At 46.2% G+C, this 17,362-nt stretch overlaps 1 protein-coding gene across 6 annotated transcripts in view; it reads left to right on the top strand.

Moving 5' to 3' along the window:
• PRR5 (proline rich 5) overlaps positions 1 to 17,362 on the top strand; it is a 64,090-nt gene that overhangs the window by 18,998 nt on the left and 27,730 nt on the right. For 3 of the 6 annotated variants that reach the window (XM_083503494.1, XM_083503496.1, XM_083503495.1), the window contains 2 exons: positions 3,256 to 3,378; positions 14,846 to 15,086. In XM_083503494.1, the coding sequence (XP_083359620.1) occupies positions 14,956 to 15,086 (131 nt within the window). In that variant the 5' untranslated portion in view covers positions 3,256 to 3,378; positions 14,846 to 14,955. Of the gene's footprint in view, positions 1 to 3,255; positions 3,379 to 14,535; positions 14,768 to 14,845; positions 15,087 to 17,362 lie in introns of those variants that run through there. The other 3 variants (XM_083503497.1, XM_083503498.1, XM_083503499.1) reach the window with 2 other exon arrangements.

The following is a 17,362-nucleotide window of genomic DNA, read 5'->3' as shown; positions in this document are numbered from 1 at the left end:
TGCCTGTACAAAGGGAGACAAAGTCTGACTCTGGAAGTGAGAGATCGCAGCCACAGTCAGAGCAGGAGTGGGGTAGTTCGGCCCCCCCTTTATCAAGTGTTCCCAGACTTGGAGAGCTCACAGGCAGAGGAAGGGGAGGAGACAGAAGACATCGAGGGGGTTGCTATGCAACAAGGAGGGAGACAGAGATGCAACAAGGAGGAATTGTCATTTGATAACGGGGGGGGGGGGTTTCACCCATCTTCTCCTTGAACCAGAAGAGCCGAAAGGGTTAAGATGCAACGGAAGTACAAAAGAGGATGGACTGGACTTTGGTACCCTACATGTTGTGATAGGAGCGAAGACTCAGAGTGTCCAACTTGTAGCTAATGCCGGCAGGCCTGGCGCCGCTCTCCGGATGTAAATTGTAAATAAACGTACATAAAACTGCCAGAGACTCACTTGCCTGCCTGAGATCATTACAACAGCCCAGGGATTCTCCTGCACGGAAGATATAGCTTGTAACCAACCTTCAAGCAGATGTGACAGTCCATGTCTACCAATACACTGGCACAGGCATAGGCAAACTTGGCCCTCCAGATGTTTTGAGACTACAGTTCCCATCATCCCTGACCACTGGTCCTGTTCGCTAGGGATGATGGGAGTTGTAGTCCCAAAACATCTGGAGGGCCGTGTTTGCCTATGCCTGCACTGGCAAATCTGCCAGTGAAGGCCAGGTTCCCTGGCACTAGGTTGGAAGTTCCTCACAACAAAGCTCTCCTCAAATACATCCTTTTGCTCTATGAGTGAATTGCATTCAGGGACACAACTGAGGTGGAGACCAAGCTTTTCCCTTAGCATTGGGAGAGCTGTCTTCATAACCTTGCCTGTTTATGTGCAGGACTCTATCCTCCTGAAGCGTGATGGGTTGCTGGGAAGTGGCCTTTAAAAATATATAAAGTTTTGTCAGCAGTGGGTCTGATATTATCAGTTTTCTTACTGTCAACTCAGTTACGGCTTGAGTGCCAGCTGATGATATTCAGTTGTTCCTTCAACAACTGTGTTTCACTGGTGTTTTAGTTGAACATCCATGGTTCTTGTCACAAATCTGGCAGGCTTGACATCTCCAAACAGCTGTTTGATGGTAAATCTGTCATCCTAGAGACCTGTTGTTGTTGTTGTTGCTGCTGCTTCTAATGCACAAGACCCCAGGAAAGGATTTCTTTAGCTATTTTGTGCATGCCTAAGTCCAAGTAACGTGGAGGGTGGGGAGAGATCATAGAAATTTTGCGCCATCTGCTCCATAGACTAAGTGTGCAGCTGTTCAGCTAATGGCAGTCTTGTGGAGGTGCTCTACTAGAGTGAATTCAAGACCCCTTGCCTATAGTGGGAGGAGAGTGGATGTGAGAAAAGCATCTTCTTCAAGCCTATTTCCTCCTCTCTGCAGTCCCTGAACAGGAGAGGGTGTCCTTTGCAGCCAACCAGGAAGTTTCTGTCCCACATTAATGCCAGAGTAAAACCCTTGGGATTTCTAGAGTGGGCTCAGGATTGAGCCTATGTAGTTAATGGACCTAAGTTACTTATGCCCATTGTTTTCAGTAGGTCTGCTTTGAGCAGATCTAGCATTAGATGCAACCACTGATTTCTGCCCTGGGGACAGTGAGTCTGTTGTTGGATATTTGTGGGTTTACTTTTGAATTTCACTTTGTTGGATCAAAATTGAATGTAGCTGAACCTAGTAGGGCTTGTATTTTGCGCCAAATTTAACCGTCACAGATGTAAGCCATTCTGGCAAAGGAAGAATCAAGAATGCGCTTTAACGCTCCCAGTTGTTCCTTTGCAACTGTTACTGTACTGTACCTGCCTCACACCTGGTGTCATATAGGTGGTCCTTGGGGGGAAACTGGAACTGCTGGCTGGTCTAATTTGAGCCACAGACCAGAGATTCCTCAACTGTGAGTTGAAGCTGGTAGACCTAGTTTTCAGGTACATTTGGAAATGTTTGTTGTGTCTTTCCTGTGGCCTTGGGCACATTCTCTCACCCTCAGCCTTACTGCTGCAACATTTGGATAACAACTCAAACCTACCTTACATGGTGACTATATGATCCCTGGGATAATGTACAGGAAATGCTTTGAACGCTCAAAAATAACACAAATGCTGCTGCTGGTGGTGTTAACATCAGAACCATTAGGTGTGTACATGGAATGCTTTACCCAGGAAAGACTACCTGGCACCAGCTTTTACATGCTTTTGGCACCAGGTCAAGACATACCTTTTCTCCCAGCATTTTGACTGATTGTGATAACACCTGGAGTGGGGGGGGGTGGATCTGGATGTGTGTCTTTGGGAGGAGGGGGGTATTGTTTGTCATTTAACTTTATGGTTGCTTTTCAGTTGTGCTTGTAAGTTGCCTAGAAATGCTTTGAATTTGGCAACATATACCGTATTTTTCGCTCTATAGGACGCACTTTTCCCCCTCCAAAAATTAAGGGGAAATGTGTGTGCGTCCTATAGAGCGAATGCAGGCTGCGCTGCTAAGCCCAAAGCCAGAACAGGGAGACGGAGCGCTGCGCAGCGCTCTGTCTCGCTGTTCTAGCTTGGGGTTAGCTGCGCAAAGCCTCCGTTTCACCCCGCTGCCCTGCGGAGGCTACGAAGGCTGTCCCCGCAGCCAGAACAGCGAGACGGAGGATACGAAGGCTGTACGAAGGTGGGGGGAAAGCTGCAACGCCAGTCCCACAAGCTCTGGGGGCAGCGGGAAGGCGCGCGACTCCTTCGCGCTGCTCCCCGACCTGGTTTGGAGGCTGGCGGTGGGGGAAAGCAGCGCTTCCCCCCGCCAGCCCCAAAGAGCAGGTCGAAAGGAACCCAAAGCCTCCGGAGCCCAGAGGGAACTCCCGCTGGGCTCTGGAGGCTTCGGGTGAACACACCTTGTTTTAGAGGGGGAGAATGACCTTGTTTTAGAGGGGGAGAACAAGAAAAAAAATTATAGAGCGAAAAATACGGTAAGTAATAATAATAGTATCTTACAGAGTGAAAGAGGACAGATCACTGTCCCAAGGAGCTTGCAATCTAAAATTCATTACAAGAGAAACGATAGTGGAAGGGAGCTTAGTAGAGGCAGGGTAAACAGGCAAGCCATATACAGTTGTTTTGGTTGCAGGTATGGGCTGAGTTACAGATCAGGGTTCAGAAACAAAGTAGTTGGGCAAAGGCTCAAAGGTATGTCATTAGCAAGTCAATTTTCTGCAGTGTAACATGTTAAATCTTCTCTTGCAGAGCTACGTGGCTTCATGCAACTTCTTTAGACTCCCCGAAATCTCCAGTTGTGACATGGATATAGTGAACTACTACATTTTTTGATCACTTCAATTCAGTCCATTGCTCTGAACTCTTCAGCAGGTAAGTTGTTTCTTAAAGTTCTGATGCAGTTTATTCAGATGTGATGCTCCTGAGAGGAGCTTTGTATTTGTGCAGGGACAGCCCAACTCTGTAAGCAGTAGAATTCTCTCTTGGGGGTTCCAGGAAAATGATAATCCTCTCGGGGACACCATTTTCCACCTGCCCCCAAACCTTTGGACATGATGGCCTGTAGTGTGCAAGCAGCTGCCCTGCTTGCAGCCCTTCTTGCAAGCACGTACAGAGGTACCTCGGGTTAAGTACTTAATTCGTTCCGGAGGTCCATTCTTAACCTGGAACTGTTCTTAACCTGAAGCACCACTTTAGCTAATGGGGCCTCCTGCTGCCGCCGTGCCACCGCCGCGCAATTTCTGTTCTCATCCTGAAGCAAAGTTCTTAACCCGAGGTACTATTTCTGGGTTAGTGGAGTCTGTAACCTGAAGCGTATGTAACCTGAAGCGTATGTAACCCGAGGTACCACTGTAAATGGAATGAATTGATCTGTTTTTTTCTTTCTGCCTTTGTATTCTACCCAATAACAACATGTCATCCGGGTGGCTTACAGGAAATGACAAATTCATTCCCCATAAAATAAAAGCAATAGTCCTAAAATCTTAAGGGCAGCATAAAGCCAGTTTCAGAGTGACAGTCTCTTCCCTTCAGAATTGGAAAAGGAGCTGCAGCCAGGAGAAAATAGAATGGCAAAACCCGTTGTTGCCTCCAGCAGCCGAACATCAAGAGCCAGCCTGCGTGGTTGAAAGGAAGGTCCAGGATGTAGCCGGACTTTCAAAAATGCCTCAGCTCCTGCCTTTGAGCTAGCAGGACACACCTGCACAACTCGTGACTCACCATGCTGAGCAGATACAGCGAATGCACGATGCCTGCTAGTAAATCTGTTTCGGCTCTTTTCCTGGGGCTGCATATGTGTGTGTTGGCAGGGCACGGTATATGTCACTGGGGGGGGGGGGCTGTATCCGTCTTGATGGGTCACGAGTTGGGCGGACCTGCATTAGGGAATGGCAGAATGAACACTTTTGTGTGGTTTGCTGCCCCTCAGTCTCTGCCTCAGACCTGACCTCTGTGCCTGTAGGTATAGGGCAGTATGCAAATTACAACAACAACACTGATGTAAACATTTACTACTGTTGTGAATGGAGGTATGCCAAAAAAAAAAAAAGAAGAAGAAGAATAAAATGTCAGATAATTTTCTTTTTTGCCCTGCCCCATCCCACAGATTCTCTAAAAATTCTGCACTGGGTGGTTTTTTTCTTTCTTTCTTTTTGCTGGCTACCCCACTACACCAGCGCAACATGATTTGGGGTGCCGTGGGTCATACAGCTTGGCCGGATGCTGACACAGTGGTTTCTGCTTCTGCTGCTAAACAGTCTCACTCCCCCAAAAAACTGTTGGAAAATTTATTCTCCACCCCTCTCGCCCACAAATTCCCTGAGAATATTAATCAAAGTAACACCCTCAATTTCACTACCGAAATAGTAGGATAGATAATTTGGGGAGACAATTTTCTCTCGCCTCTAGTATGAATGCCTTGGCCAGTGGAGCACAGCTAATTTTTTATTTTATTTTTTTAAAGCAGAATAGAGGCTGCTTTGGATAACAAATGCAGTACTTTACACTTTAAGAAAAGATTCTTTTTGTTGCCCGAGCGACTTTGGTTCCTGAAACCAGCTCCATATTTCTCATAGTTTTCATGAGCAGTGCAAACCTAACAGGGCTTAGTTGTTGTTTTCAAAGGTTTCTTAGTGTTCGTCTGCTTCATGATGTAACTTCCCAAAACATGTGTATGTGTGCATGTCTTTGCCTTGAGCAGAGTGTGACACAGAATTATGTGTAGTGACCCTAGACTCTATTTTCTGTTCCAGTTCTAAACTGTGGCAATCTACAACCTATTCTCAAAGGGCGGAATTCATTGTCACACTATTACAATTGTTCCATCAGTGCATGCGTTTTAGCTTGCCAGGTGAAACTCTTCAAGGCTGGGGAAACCCAGCCAGATTGGCGGGGTATAAATAAAAAATATATAATTATAAGAGAGTTTCACTTGCCATTACTGATATTTTTAATTAAGAAATCTCTGGAAGTTTCCAACAGTTGCCTGGACCCTAGCTGGAAAACTTCTTTTTTTTAAAAGATATTTATTAAAGCCTAGCTGGAAAACTTCTAAGCTAAAATGGCATTTTCACAGTAAGAGATAAATGGCCTTGACTTACTAATAGTTCCATGGCTGCATTGACACAATACACGCATTATTATGCCACTTTAACAGCCTTGGCTTCCCTCAAATAACTCTGGGAACTGTAGTTGGTTGTGGCTGCTGAAAGTTGTTACACGAGAGCCCTCAATTCCCCGAGTTCCATAGGAAGAGAGATTGATTGTAGCTCTGTGAGGTGCTTGATAGTGTTCTGGATGTTTGGTGTGGGTGCAGCCTAAATCCCGAGGGGCTCTGTGCTCAGAGAAGGCTCCCCTCCTCTTGCAGGGTATGGACAATGGGAGACGGGGCTTTCAAGGGACACAAGGGGCAGCGTGTTTGACCCTGGGCTCTGGATAATACTGAAATGGTTGTCCTCTAAAAAATACATGCATACAGTTTGCTATTTTCCCTTCTTAGATACACACAAGCGAGAACCCCAGTTCTCGGTCTCTTTTGTGTGTTTTAAAAAGAAGAGCGCCAATTTACACATGCATGCTTTCCACAACTGATGTGGCATATGCACGTCAATGCTGTTTTGTTTCTCCCCCTCCACCCCATACTTTGCTGCAACACAGCACAGAAAGATAGAGAGTTGCCTGGTTACCTAGGCGATGTGAGACTTCTCTCTCTCTTCCTGCACTGCTCTGCAGGCTGTGGGGCTTCCTTTTTGCCATCTGCAGAGGGGGTGGGGAGTTACTGGGATTGCTTGCCAGCCTATCAGATACCCCCCCCCCCTTTACTGGCTTCCACAACAGGAAGCATTACATTTGTTAATGTTTCACTAGGTTCAGGAGCAAGAGAAATGGGAGTGTGGCTCTGGGAAGCAGAGGAGTTGCAAACATTTGGCAGCCTGGGGAGGGGGAGAAAGTGAGGGTCTTGTGGGAGAAGCCCGTGCACTGAGATGGGGGCAGGGAGCCATGAGGGAGGGGAGAAGAGGCATAAGGTAGAAGGCCAGACTGGGTGTCCTGTCCTGACGTTGTTGTTAGCATCTGTCCATCTCAGACACAATGGAGTGTGCCTCCAGAATCACTGTGTTTGCAGCACCAAAGTGACCTCCCTGGGGCACAAGCCTGGGCAGGGTGTCTGGAGGTCCTGGGCTGCCCAGATGACAAGACCCCCCCCCCCACACACACTTGGCCTTGCTGATGTGGTTCAAAGGAAAGCAGAGCAAGGCCTTTGGCACCATCTTGGTGGCAGGAGTTGTGTTGGGCTTACTCCTTAGCCTTTTCTTCTCCCAAAGATGTCCCACAAGGCAGCGGGTACGGATTTCTTCTCGGAGTTTACTCCCGAAGCCTTTCTCTCATGAATGAGTATGGCCACAAGGTAGCAGAGGTTTAGGATGAGTTTTCCTTCTCCTAGATGGGCCACCTCCCCAGGTAGATGAGCCCCATCTGCCCCTCACTTCCCTCTAGAGCACATGCAGAAAGCGCCCTCTTTACCGTTCGACCAACATTTGTCTCATCCACTCAATTTGCGGGTTTCTGCATTCTCAGTAGTGGGTTTTCTTTTCTAAACCGTAGCTTTTTTTCTGTGATACTGCTGCATCAAAATTGTGTTTATGGTTGCTTTTATTTTAAGCTTCTTTGAGGGTCATATGGCAGGTTAAGAGGCCTATAAATTTACATATAAAGTGGGTGGGTGTCCAAAATTCATACTGCTTAATATGAAAAAAAATTATTGATAAAAGCAGATATTTAAAATATTCAAAAGGTGATTAAAATCAACAGTAGCTAGCAAGAAATAAAACATGTAAACTCCATATGACTGCATAGGCTTGCCTAAACAAAACTGTTTTAAGCAGGCAGTGGAGGTTCCTGCCTGATGTCAATAAGCTGTGAGTTCCGAAGTGCAGATGCTGCTACATTAAAATACAGTGGTGCCTCGCAAGACGAAATTAATCCGTTCCGCGAGCCTCTTCCTTTAGCGGTTTTTTCGTCTTGCGAAGCAACCCTATTAGCGGCTTAGCGGATTAGCGCTATTAGCGGTTTAGCGGCTATTAAAGGCTTAGTGGCTATTAGCGGTTTAGCGGATTAGCGGCTAAAAGGCTATTAGCGGCTTAGCGGCTTAGAAAAAGGGGGGGGGAGCGAAAAAAAATCGGAACACTTGCAAGACGTTTTCGTCTTGCAAAGCAAGCCCATAGGGAAAATCGTCTTGTGAAGCAGCTCAAAAACGGAAAACCCTTTCGTCTAGCGGGTTTTCCGTCTTGCGAGGCATTCGTCTTGCGGGGCACCACTGTATTGACTTCCTACAAGCATGGAATGAATATTATGTGGCACCTGTAAGTGTGCCAGTTTTTGCACTGCCGGGGCTTGGGCTAGGTGACCAGTGGAGCCCAACTCTGTGATTCCATGTTTCTGTTAAAGTGGTCAAGTGGGCATGTCTGAGGTAAGGCAATCCCTCAGGTAAACTGGTTGCTTTATATACGCCTTCGACTTGGCCTGTTATCAAATGGGCATCTCTTGAGTAGAGGTGTTCTATGATGACAGGGTCTCATTCTGCCCTAGCGGGAGTCCTTCCACTGTCCTCCGCTGACACATCACATTAGTTGAATCTGGCCCAGAAGACTCACACACTCAGTATACTCTCAAGATACTTTAAAATGTACTTTCATTTTCTCAGTGCTGAGAGCCTATAACAATTCAAGTGTATATCATTTCTCATGTTGAAAGGTGTGGGCCTCAGTTGCTTCAAAGGCATCCTTCCAGTAGAGGGAGGCATTTCCACAAGAAAACCCTAAACCTGATATCTGGAGATCATGAGCATAAGAACACAAGAGCCTGGTGGATCAGGCCCATGGCCCACTAGTCCAGCATCCTGTGCTCACGGTGGCTGACCAGACCAGCAGGCAGGATCTGAGCACAAGAGCAGCACTCTTCCCCTCCTGTGGTTTCCAGCCACGGGGATTCAGAAACATGGCTGCCTCAAACTGGCAGAGCCATCACAGCTGGTAGCCACCCATGGCCCTCTCCTCTAAGAACTGCTCTCATCTTCCTTTAAAGCCATAAGTGTACGTGCACTCCAGATTGCTCATACGTGAAAACAAAATAAGGAGACATTTTTCCTGGAAGCAAAAGGACAGGATGTGCCAAGAATGGCGTGTCCTTTTCAAGTGTGTGTAGGTGTTAGGGTTACATTTCCTCCATGTGCTGAAGACCACATAGCAGCTGAGGTCTTGCATAGGAGGTTGCTGAAAGCGAGATAACAGGAAGCTCAAAGGATAAAAAGGTGACTTCAGGCGTGGCTGCTTTTTACCACCATCCCATATTCTGCAAACAGGCTTGCAAATGTTAAATGTAAATGTTGATGTCCTGTTTGCTGCCACAATTGGAACCATGCCCTGACCCTCCAACCAGCAGAAAAGCGTGGAGAGGGAAGAGGCAGCTCTCTCCGATTCCCCTTTCCTCCTCTCTCCCAAAGGGAGGCAGATCCCCTCTCTGTAGACCCTGTATAACCACCACAATGTATATCTTGGTTTTTCTGTGAGGGTAAACTTAGATCCTTGAAGACTCAGGCAGGAGCTGAACCAATAAAGAAAGATTTAGTTTACAGAACGAAGTTGATAAAACAAAGGATGTGTCAGGAGATAATGTTCTTTCAGGAAACAGTTAACTTATTAATAATTATACTTAATCTAGTGGATGATACAGGCTTCTAAACAAGGTAATAAATGGACAGCTTCTTTTAAATGTCAGCTGCTTTAATTCAGTTATTACTCCTCAGTTAGATGTTACAGGTTTCTAGACTAGATGGTAAATGCTCAGTTTATTTCCACTTCTTTCACTTCAGTTCCTTAACTTAGTTGTTGTGTAGGTGTTACAGCTTAATACTTTGGTTCTTTCTGTCCGTTTCCCAGCCTTTGACCAGTCATACTCCTGAGATACCTCTGGCAGTCTAACAGACCCAGGGGATCCCCACGCACCCCTTTTTCCCTGGTTTGGGAGTCTTCTCTTTCTGGAAGATCTCTCCCCTCCTGACTGGAAGGAGACCCAAGGAGACCGTCTCCTCACAGCTTCTCCTTCTCCTGGCTCCAACTCAGTCTGAATGCTCTCCCAAGACACTCAACACCGTCTTCCTATCTAAGCTCAGACACTCCTTTCTCTAGCTGTAGATATTTTTCCCAGGGTGGATGTTACACACACAGACCAGGACCAAACTTCTTTCTCTCTTAAACCATCTCCCCATCAGAATCCTCTCTCTGAAACGGCTCCTTTTATTCTCCCTCCCAAAGTGCTGGCTCCATCCCCTTCTGGCAGGCCGTTTTCGTAGCCTATCTTTATCTTGCCGTGTGGGTACTTGTGTGTGTGGTTTTTAAAATCAAGACCGTTAAGAGGAATAATCTTGAGTTGTAAAATAGGGCTGTGGGAAAGTAAAGTTCTGAACAACCCACAGCTCTGATTTCCCGGGCAATAGCAGGCCCCGCACCATATATAAGCATAGGAGACAGTTCTGTGGTTCTCCGGCTGATACTTCAAGGTCGCCCTGTTCAGAGAGCCAATTAACATTCTGCAAGGTAGGCAAGCTAAGGAACAATTTACACAGCACAGAGGTGAGCAGGGAGTTTCAACTGTTTCATTATCAGTTGTTATTAGATGAACTTTCCCTGATCTTATACATCAGTTTAAAAGTATCTGCACATTGGACAGAGTTTGTGAAGTGTTAAATCATCTTCTTCTTTATCACCATCCCTTCTAATAGCAAACTTGGTGGTCCTGTACCTGTCATCAAGGCAGTGAAACGCGACCAGACTAGGCAGGGATTTCTGCATACTTGGCAGAAAACGATAAAGAAAAAAACTGAAAGCTCAATGAGAGCCAAGCAGGCACATTTCCCTCCCCGTGAGGTGGAATTTTGAAGGCGCCCAGTGGGCAGGAGAAAGATGCAGGAGGATGACCGCTTAGGGCCTGAGGTATGCAGAAACACCAAATGTTGACAAACCAAAGTGGGGCACTCCCCCCCAAAGAACCCAGGAATAACTGAGCATGCTCAGCTGCCTCCAGGAGCCTTGGGGTGTTGCGTCAGTTGGAGAAGAAAAACAGAAAATGAGGGGAAAGGTGTGGATTCACCTCCTTAAGCCCCTCACTGCTTATTGATGTCATGGAAGGGCACTGGGGGTCACGTGAGCACTGCCACCCCCACCCCCACCTCCATGTCTTTAGAGCCCAGGAAGTGTGTCCTCCTCAAGCAAACCTCAAATTGAACTGGAATGTCTCTTGTTCTTCTTTCTGTCCAGAAGGACCCAGTTACGCTGATGACCTGCAGCCGTTTCTCCATAACATCTGCATTGGAAGTGGCCTGGAGCCATGCCTGAATGCAGTGGCAGACAAGGATGAATCCAGGACTACCCCCAAGATATGTCACTGCTCCTTTAGAGGGAGTATAGCTCTGTCCAAAACAGGCATAGGAACCATCTACCCACAGCACCCGTTGTCTTCCCAAGATCCAGATTCATTTTATTCATCTTCCTCTAAGCATGAAGGTGATAGGGATGGGTTAGCATGACTTAATTCTGCCAGAGTGAAGCACCAACAGCAAATCAGTTTCAGAGAGGCTTCAGTGGTGCTGAGATTGTGTTGTATGGTACACAGTGCCAAAGAGTTCCTTTCTCAGATTGAATCAGAAAACATTTCTCTCTCACTCTGCAGACCTTGGAAATCACCAACAGTCATATTCAATAGCATCTGGCACAATTCTGAGATAATTTTTCTAAATTAACTAACCAGGTGGTCCCAAAAGCAGCCCCTTTAGCTCTCCTTTCTATATTTTCACTTGCCCCAACCTTGTCCATAAAAAACTTGGTGTTGTGAATTTGTGGACCCAGCAGGTATTCAATTGCTGCATTAGCCAGTCAAGGACCATAATGGCCTTCAAAGTGTGGGTCATTAAGGTAACAAAGGAAGTGGCTCTGTACCAGAGAATAACTGTCTGCTGGTTAGAAAAACAAAAGCAGGGTTGTGTGTGAAGCTAGAAGCAGGCTGGGCAGAACTGCAAGCTGTAGGCTGGGCAGCTGGGAAACAGAGTCATGCCTGATTCTTGCTGGGATCCAAGGCTGTGGCTGTGGGAGAAGCAAGACCCTCTTGGGGTATTATGTGAGCCCCTCTGTTGTAGACTCAGGTGGTCTAGATGAGTAAATAAGCTAGATGGTATATATGAATAAATAAACCATATATTATTAACTCACATAACCCATACAGTGGTACCTCAGGTTACAGACGCTTCAGGTTACAGGCTCCGCTAACCCAGAAATAGTACCTTGGGTTAAGAACTTTGCTTCAGGATAAGAACAGAAATCGTGCTCCGGCGGTGCAGCAACAGCAGGAGGCCCCGTTAGCTAAAGTGGTGCTTCAGGTTAAGAACAGTTTCAGGTTAAGAACGGACCTACGGAACAAATTAAATACTTAACCAGAGGTACCACTGTATATCATACAGCAAACTCACTCCAAGGAAACCAAACTCAGGATAAGTGCCTGGGACCCCTGGGAACTTGCAGGACTCTGAGATCTCAACACACGGTCCCTCATCTAATCTGAAACTTTACCAGAGCCTGCTTAGCTTTGCAAATGTGCCAGCAGTTTTCTTGCTGCACCACTAGGGGTTGTAGGCAGATTAGCAAAAGCTAGAGGCTGGGAAATGTCCTCTGTTTTTTTTTTTAGTTGCAAGTTGGTTTAAGCATGTTTTGTATCTTGCTCTCATGGAAATATTAGCACATGATATGTGGAACGCAAGGAGCCAGGCTATATTTGACATGGTGTGGTTTCCGTTTCTAACTTTCATAAATACTTCTTGAGAGTTCATCACCTCTCAACTACCCACGCTGGGTTATGGAGGGGCTGTATTATCACTAACCTGATTTCAATGGATACCACTTCTTTCCAGTCAAATACTGGAATAATGACGCATGAGAGACCAGTCACTGCTTGCTTTGTTACTGTTCTTTATTGTACTGGAGTTTGCAAAATTGTTCTTTGTTTTTGTTTGTTTTTTACTGAAGCGTTTTATTGTTAGTCTCCAGGGGTATTTATGCTGTCTTTGAGCCCATTGGTCACATTTGCATGTCATTTGTTCTCTCTCCGCCATATATGATCACAGACAGATGTGATCTGGTGTTGTGACTTTGATTAGTGCATTTAATAAAATCAATCCAAACAGCAGAAAATACATCCTTTGTCTATTTGCCAAGCATAGCTAAAATGGGAAGCCCCATCTATAGTAGATCCTTTCCTCCTAAGCGTATTGCACTTTCTCAAGAGTTTCTGGGAACACCATCACCGTTGTATGTTATATGTAATGTTCCTTAATGGGCGAGGCCACCGCCAGATCTCCTCCTTTTATGGAATCCTAGAATTTCATAGAATCATGTAGTTAGAAGGGACCCCCAAGGGTCATCGAGTCCACCCCCTGCAGTGCAGGAATCTCAATCCATTTTTGTGACTCTCACAAAATACATAATGGCGCAGGGTTTGGGGCGCACATTCTTTGGCCTGGCAGGTAGTGCTCAATGTACCCACTCAAAATCATGTTTAGTGAAGTCCATCTTGGGGTGGAGAGGTTTGAACATGAAACTTAGAATCCCTGTACGTTATCTTCCTTCTCCCCTCCTGCATCTTCCAAAGACACAGGTTAGCCTCCCCTGACAACCCCACTTATTATGGGCTCTCCTTTGGGTTCGTTCAGTTGTTTGCATTTGTTTCTAGATTATAAATTATGGTTTTGTTTTTGTTTGAAGTAAATCCCAGTAGCTTCTTTACATGTTATGGGGTGTTTGTTCGTAGTGATTAATATCATTATTATAAGCATTAGACACTGTATAGTAAATTGAGTAGATTAGACAACTGGAGTTTACCGCAAAAGCACAAGGTTGACATATGATGTGTTTGTTAAACTGTAACATGCAAATCAGGGCTGAGAGGCAGGTGCAGATGTTTTTGGCACTTACCTACCAAAATAAACTGTTCTTGCAAGAGATCTGTTCAACGTGAGTGGTTTGGGGGCAGAGGGGCCCCTAATGCTGCACATTTCTTTTGTGATTTGGGGTTAGGGGAGTATTGTGACCAGATAACTGCCTATAGGCTCTCTTCAGTGTACCTAGAGAGTTGAAGAATATTTTTACAAGAGAGTGGAAAATCTCAGGATGCCAGGATACTTAAATTCCCACTTTGGGTGGATACACTGCCTTAGAGCAGGGCTGGGCCGGATGCGGCCCAATCGCCTTCTCAATCCGGCCTGCGGACGGTCCTGGAACCAGCGTGTTTTTACAGGAGTAGAATGTGTCCTTTTATTGAAAATGCATCTCTGGGTTATTTGTGGGGCATAGGAATTCGTTCATTTCCCCCCCCCAAAAAAAAAAATAGTCTGGCCCCCCACATGGTCTGAGGGACAGTGGACCAGCCCACGACTGCAAAAGGTTGCTGACCCCTGCCTTAGAGTAAGAGCAGAAGCTCTTGCTAGGCTATTTCAACTGCAAACAGCTTTGCTCTGTCATATATTCTGCTGAGCTCCTCCCACTTTTTAAAATTTCAAGCCGAGTCATCTCTGTCTGTTTCTCCAGGTTGTGGTGTTTTAGAGACCAAATATGCCCCCCGCCCCGTTGTAAAACTTCGCCTTTGAAGCTGTTATGCGGTGGAAGCGCCCCCAGCAACCAGCGCTGCAGGACATCTTTGAAATGCTTTTGCAAAAGCACCCACATCTCCTTAAACAGACCTCCTGTTTTGCCCAGGAGGCTTATCTTGCGCTTTCAGCTTAAGCAACCTCTTAGACAAGCAGATTTGTTATTTGCCCTGGTGAAAGACACACACACACAGAGAGAGAGAGAGAGAGAGTTTGTGTGTTGTAGTGTGGCAAAGAATCGGTGGTTACGAAACTTCCCTATGCGGCCTCCTCCATACGTCACCCTTAGTGGGTTGCTTCCCCCTCCCTTATTGGCTCCGGTTACAAGAGAAGGGGGGGGGGACTCTTGAGAATTCAGTGAAGCTTTTACTATGGCAGGTGGAACATGCATGCGGAATGAGATTCTCAGGGGTTTTTTTTACAATGGGGATGAGAAAAAGTTTTGCACAACCTTCCGGTTTAAAGGGCCCCTTAATATGTAGAGGACAGCAATGAGAAGTTCAGCTTTAAAAAAAAAAAAAAAAGGCCTGGAGAAATTATTAACCACAATTTGTGACGTCAGAGTTGATCTGATTAAAGGTTTGTTTTCTTGCTGGCCGAGGTGTGTTCTGTAGAGACTGGTTCTCTCTTCTTTGTTTTTTGTTTTGTTTTTTTAAGTTTCATTTTTGAACAGCAAACGGAGAAGCTGCTGCTCCAGCTACGTGTGTGTGTGTTGTAAAAAGGATGGTCTTTCTCTAGCTGCCACGCACAAAACAACACATTTGACCATGAGGACTCTTCGCAGGTTGAAGTTCATGAGTTCGCCCAGCCTCAGTGACCTGGGCAAGAGAGAGCCGGCATCCTTGGATGAGCGGGGGACCCAGCAGCGACGGGCCTGCTCCAACGCCACCTGGAACAGGTACGGTCTTGCACATCCCCCACACAGGCAGGCAGGCACCAGGAATTTCTTCCACAACAGCCAACGCAGCTAACACTGCAAAGAATCACTTCTGGCTCAGATTTTACAAGGCACAACACAGTTTGAATTCTTGGTCTGATTTTCATATGAGAGGAAACTTCCAGGTTTTTCATGCTTCTAGCCCTTCTGTTAGTGCTGACATACACAGTTTTCTCTCATTTCATTCTCACTGGCAATGACTGTTAAGATCTAGGGAACCCTAGATCTTCTTCTGCTGGCTATTATGTGTCCTGGTTGCTTTGCTTGTTGAGAAAGTAGGTGTAGTTTCTCCTTTCCCAGGGGAGGGTGGTTTGTTTATGGAACAGGAAAAACTGCCTGTGTCTTGATGATTTGGGGGGCGGGGGAGAGAAACACTTGAAGTGGGTTGTTAAGTATATTTGTAGCTAGAAATAAATCACGGGGAGAGAGATTTACTGAAGGAATCTCTGCCATTTAAAAAAAAAAAATACAAATTAAAAATGCCAGAGTTCCCTATGTTATCACTAAGGTTTAACCATTATTGATGTTGGCATTTGAAGAAGAAAAAAGAGAGAAGCAGACCAAGTTACGACTATAATCTCAATCCGGGCCTTATGCACGTGTGTGAAATGAAACTTCAAAAGACTTTTTAAAATATTTTTGACTAGAAACACTGTGGCGGGGGTGGCGTTCAGTTGAAAGCAGAGGAGTGGTGGTCTGGGAAAGGAAGAAGGAACTCTAAATTGTCACCCCCCTCGAAAAGGCCTTCTCATTTTTAGCCACTCTCCTGGGCGCTGAATGCAGGGGCGAAGGGCCTCCAATGGTTGGTGGGGCAGGCTTGTGTGGAATAATGCCGTCCCTTGGGAACCCAAACCCCAGGATGTTTAGGATTTTGAAAGCCAAAAACAGCACCTTTAATTGAGCCTGGAGGAGGAGGAGGAGGAGCATGAATTTACTCATCCTCTTTACACAAGTCTCTCAAGGCCATGTGCGATAGAAATCAGCAGATTTAAAAAAAAAAAATAGACAGCAATGGCAGAGACCCATTCATCCAGGTGGCAAACCACATCCTGGAAAAAAAATGTATTAAACCGTTTCTAGAAAGTGCAAGTAGTGGTCACTTGTGAAATCTCGACAGGAATGCTGTTCCACAGAACAGGTAGCCATGCCGAAAGCCCTGTTTTGAGTTGCCAGGGTGTGGGCTTCTGATCTTTTGGAACTTGCAGGAGCAGCTCTTCTGCAGACCGCAGTGACCTGCTGGATAACACAGTCTCTAAATTAGCCTGATCCTGAGCTGTATTGGGCCTTATATATTAGTACCAGCACCTTTATCTTAGTCTGTAGCAGAGAAGACAATTAGTGGCTGCTCACTCCGATGGCTGTACTCTGCTTCCATGGTCAGAAACTATACAGTGGTGCCTTGCAAGACGAAAAGAATCCGTTCTGTGATTCTCTTCGTCTAGCGGTTTTTTCGTCTTACGAAGCAAGCCCTTTAGCGGATTAGCGCTATTAGCGGCTTTTAGCGGCTTATCTGCTGATCGGATCAGCTGATAAGCGGCTTAGCGGCTTAGAAAAGGGGGGGGGGAAACCCCGCAGGAACTCACAAGACATTGTCGTCTTGCGAAGCAAGCCCATAGGAGATTCGTTTTGCAAAGCACCTCCAAAACGGAAAACTCTTTCGTCTAGCGAGTTTTCCGTCTTGCGAGGCATTCGTCTTGCGGGGCACCACTGTACGCTTCTGAATACCAGCAGCTGGAAACCTTAGGCGGGGAGAGGGCTGTTGCGCTCAGGTCCTCCTTGGCTAGACAGGCCACATGCTCTTATTCTTAAATTGCCAACCAGTGGAACTCCCAGAAGCAAGATGTTATATGCAGGTTCCCACAAGCAACCTGGCCACCGCATTCTGCACCAGCTACAGTCTCTTCACCAACCTGAAGGGCAGCCCCACATAGAGCACATGGCAGTGGTCCAACTTGGAACTACCAATGCATGGACAACGGTGGCCAAGCTGTCCCAATCCAGGAACAGTTGGTAAAATGCACTCCTAGCCATCACAGACATCTGTGATGGGTGGATCCAGGAGTGCCCTCAGATTACACACCTGCTCCTTCAGGGAGAGTGTGACCCCATCCAAGGCAAGCAATTTACCAAATTTTCAGAGCCAGGAAACATGCACAAAGCCTCCATCTTGCCAGGATTCACACTCGTTTTTTTTTTCATGCCCACTGCTGCATCCAGTCATCTCAGCTATCCCCAAT

This window comes from Podarcis liolepis (genome assembly GCF_965112155.1).
Source record: "Podarcis liolepis genome assembly, chromosome: 5".
Lineage (NCBI taxonomy): Eukaryota > Metazoa > Chordata > Lepidosauria > Squamata > Lacertidae > Podarcis > Podarcis liolepis.
The sequence above is the reverse complement of the archived record's forward strand: the minus strand, read 5'-3'. Positions and strand labels throughout refer to the sequence as shown.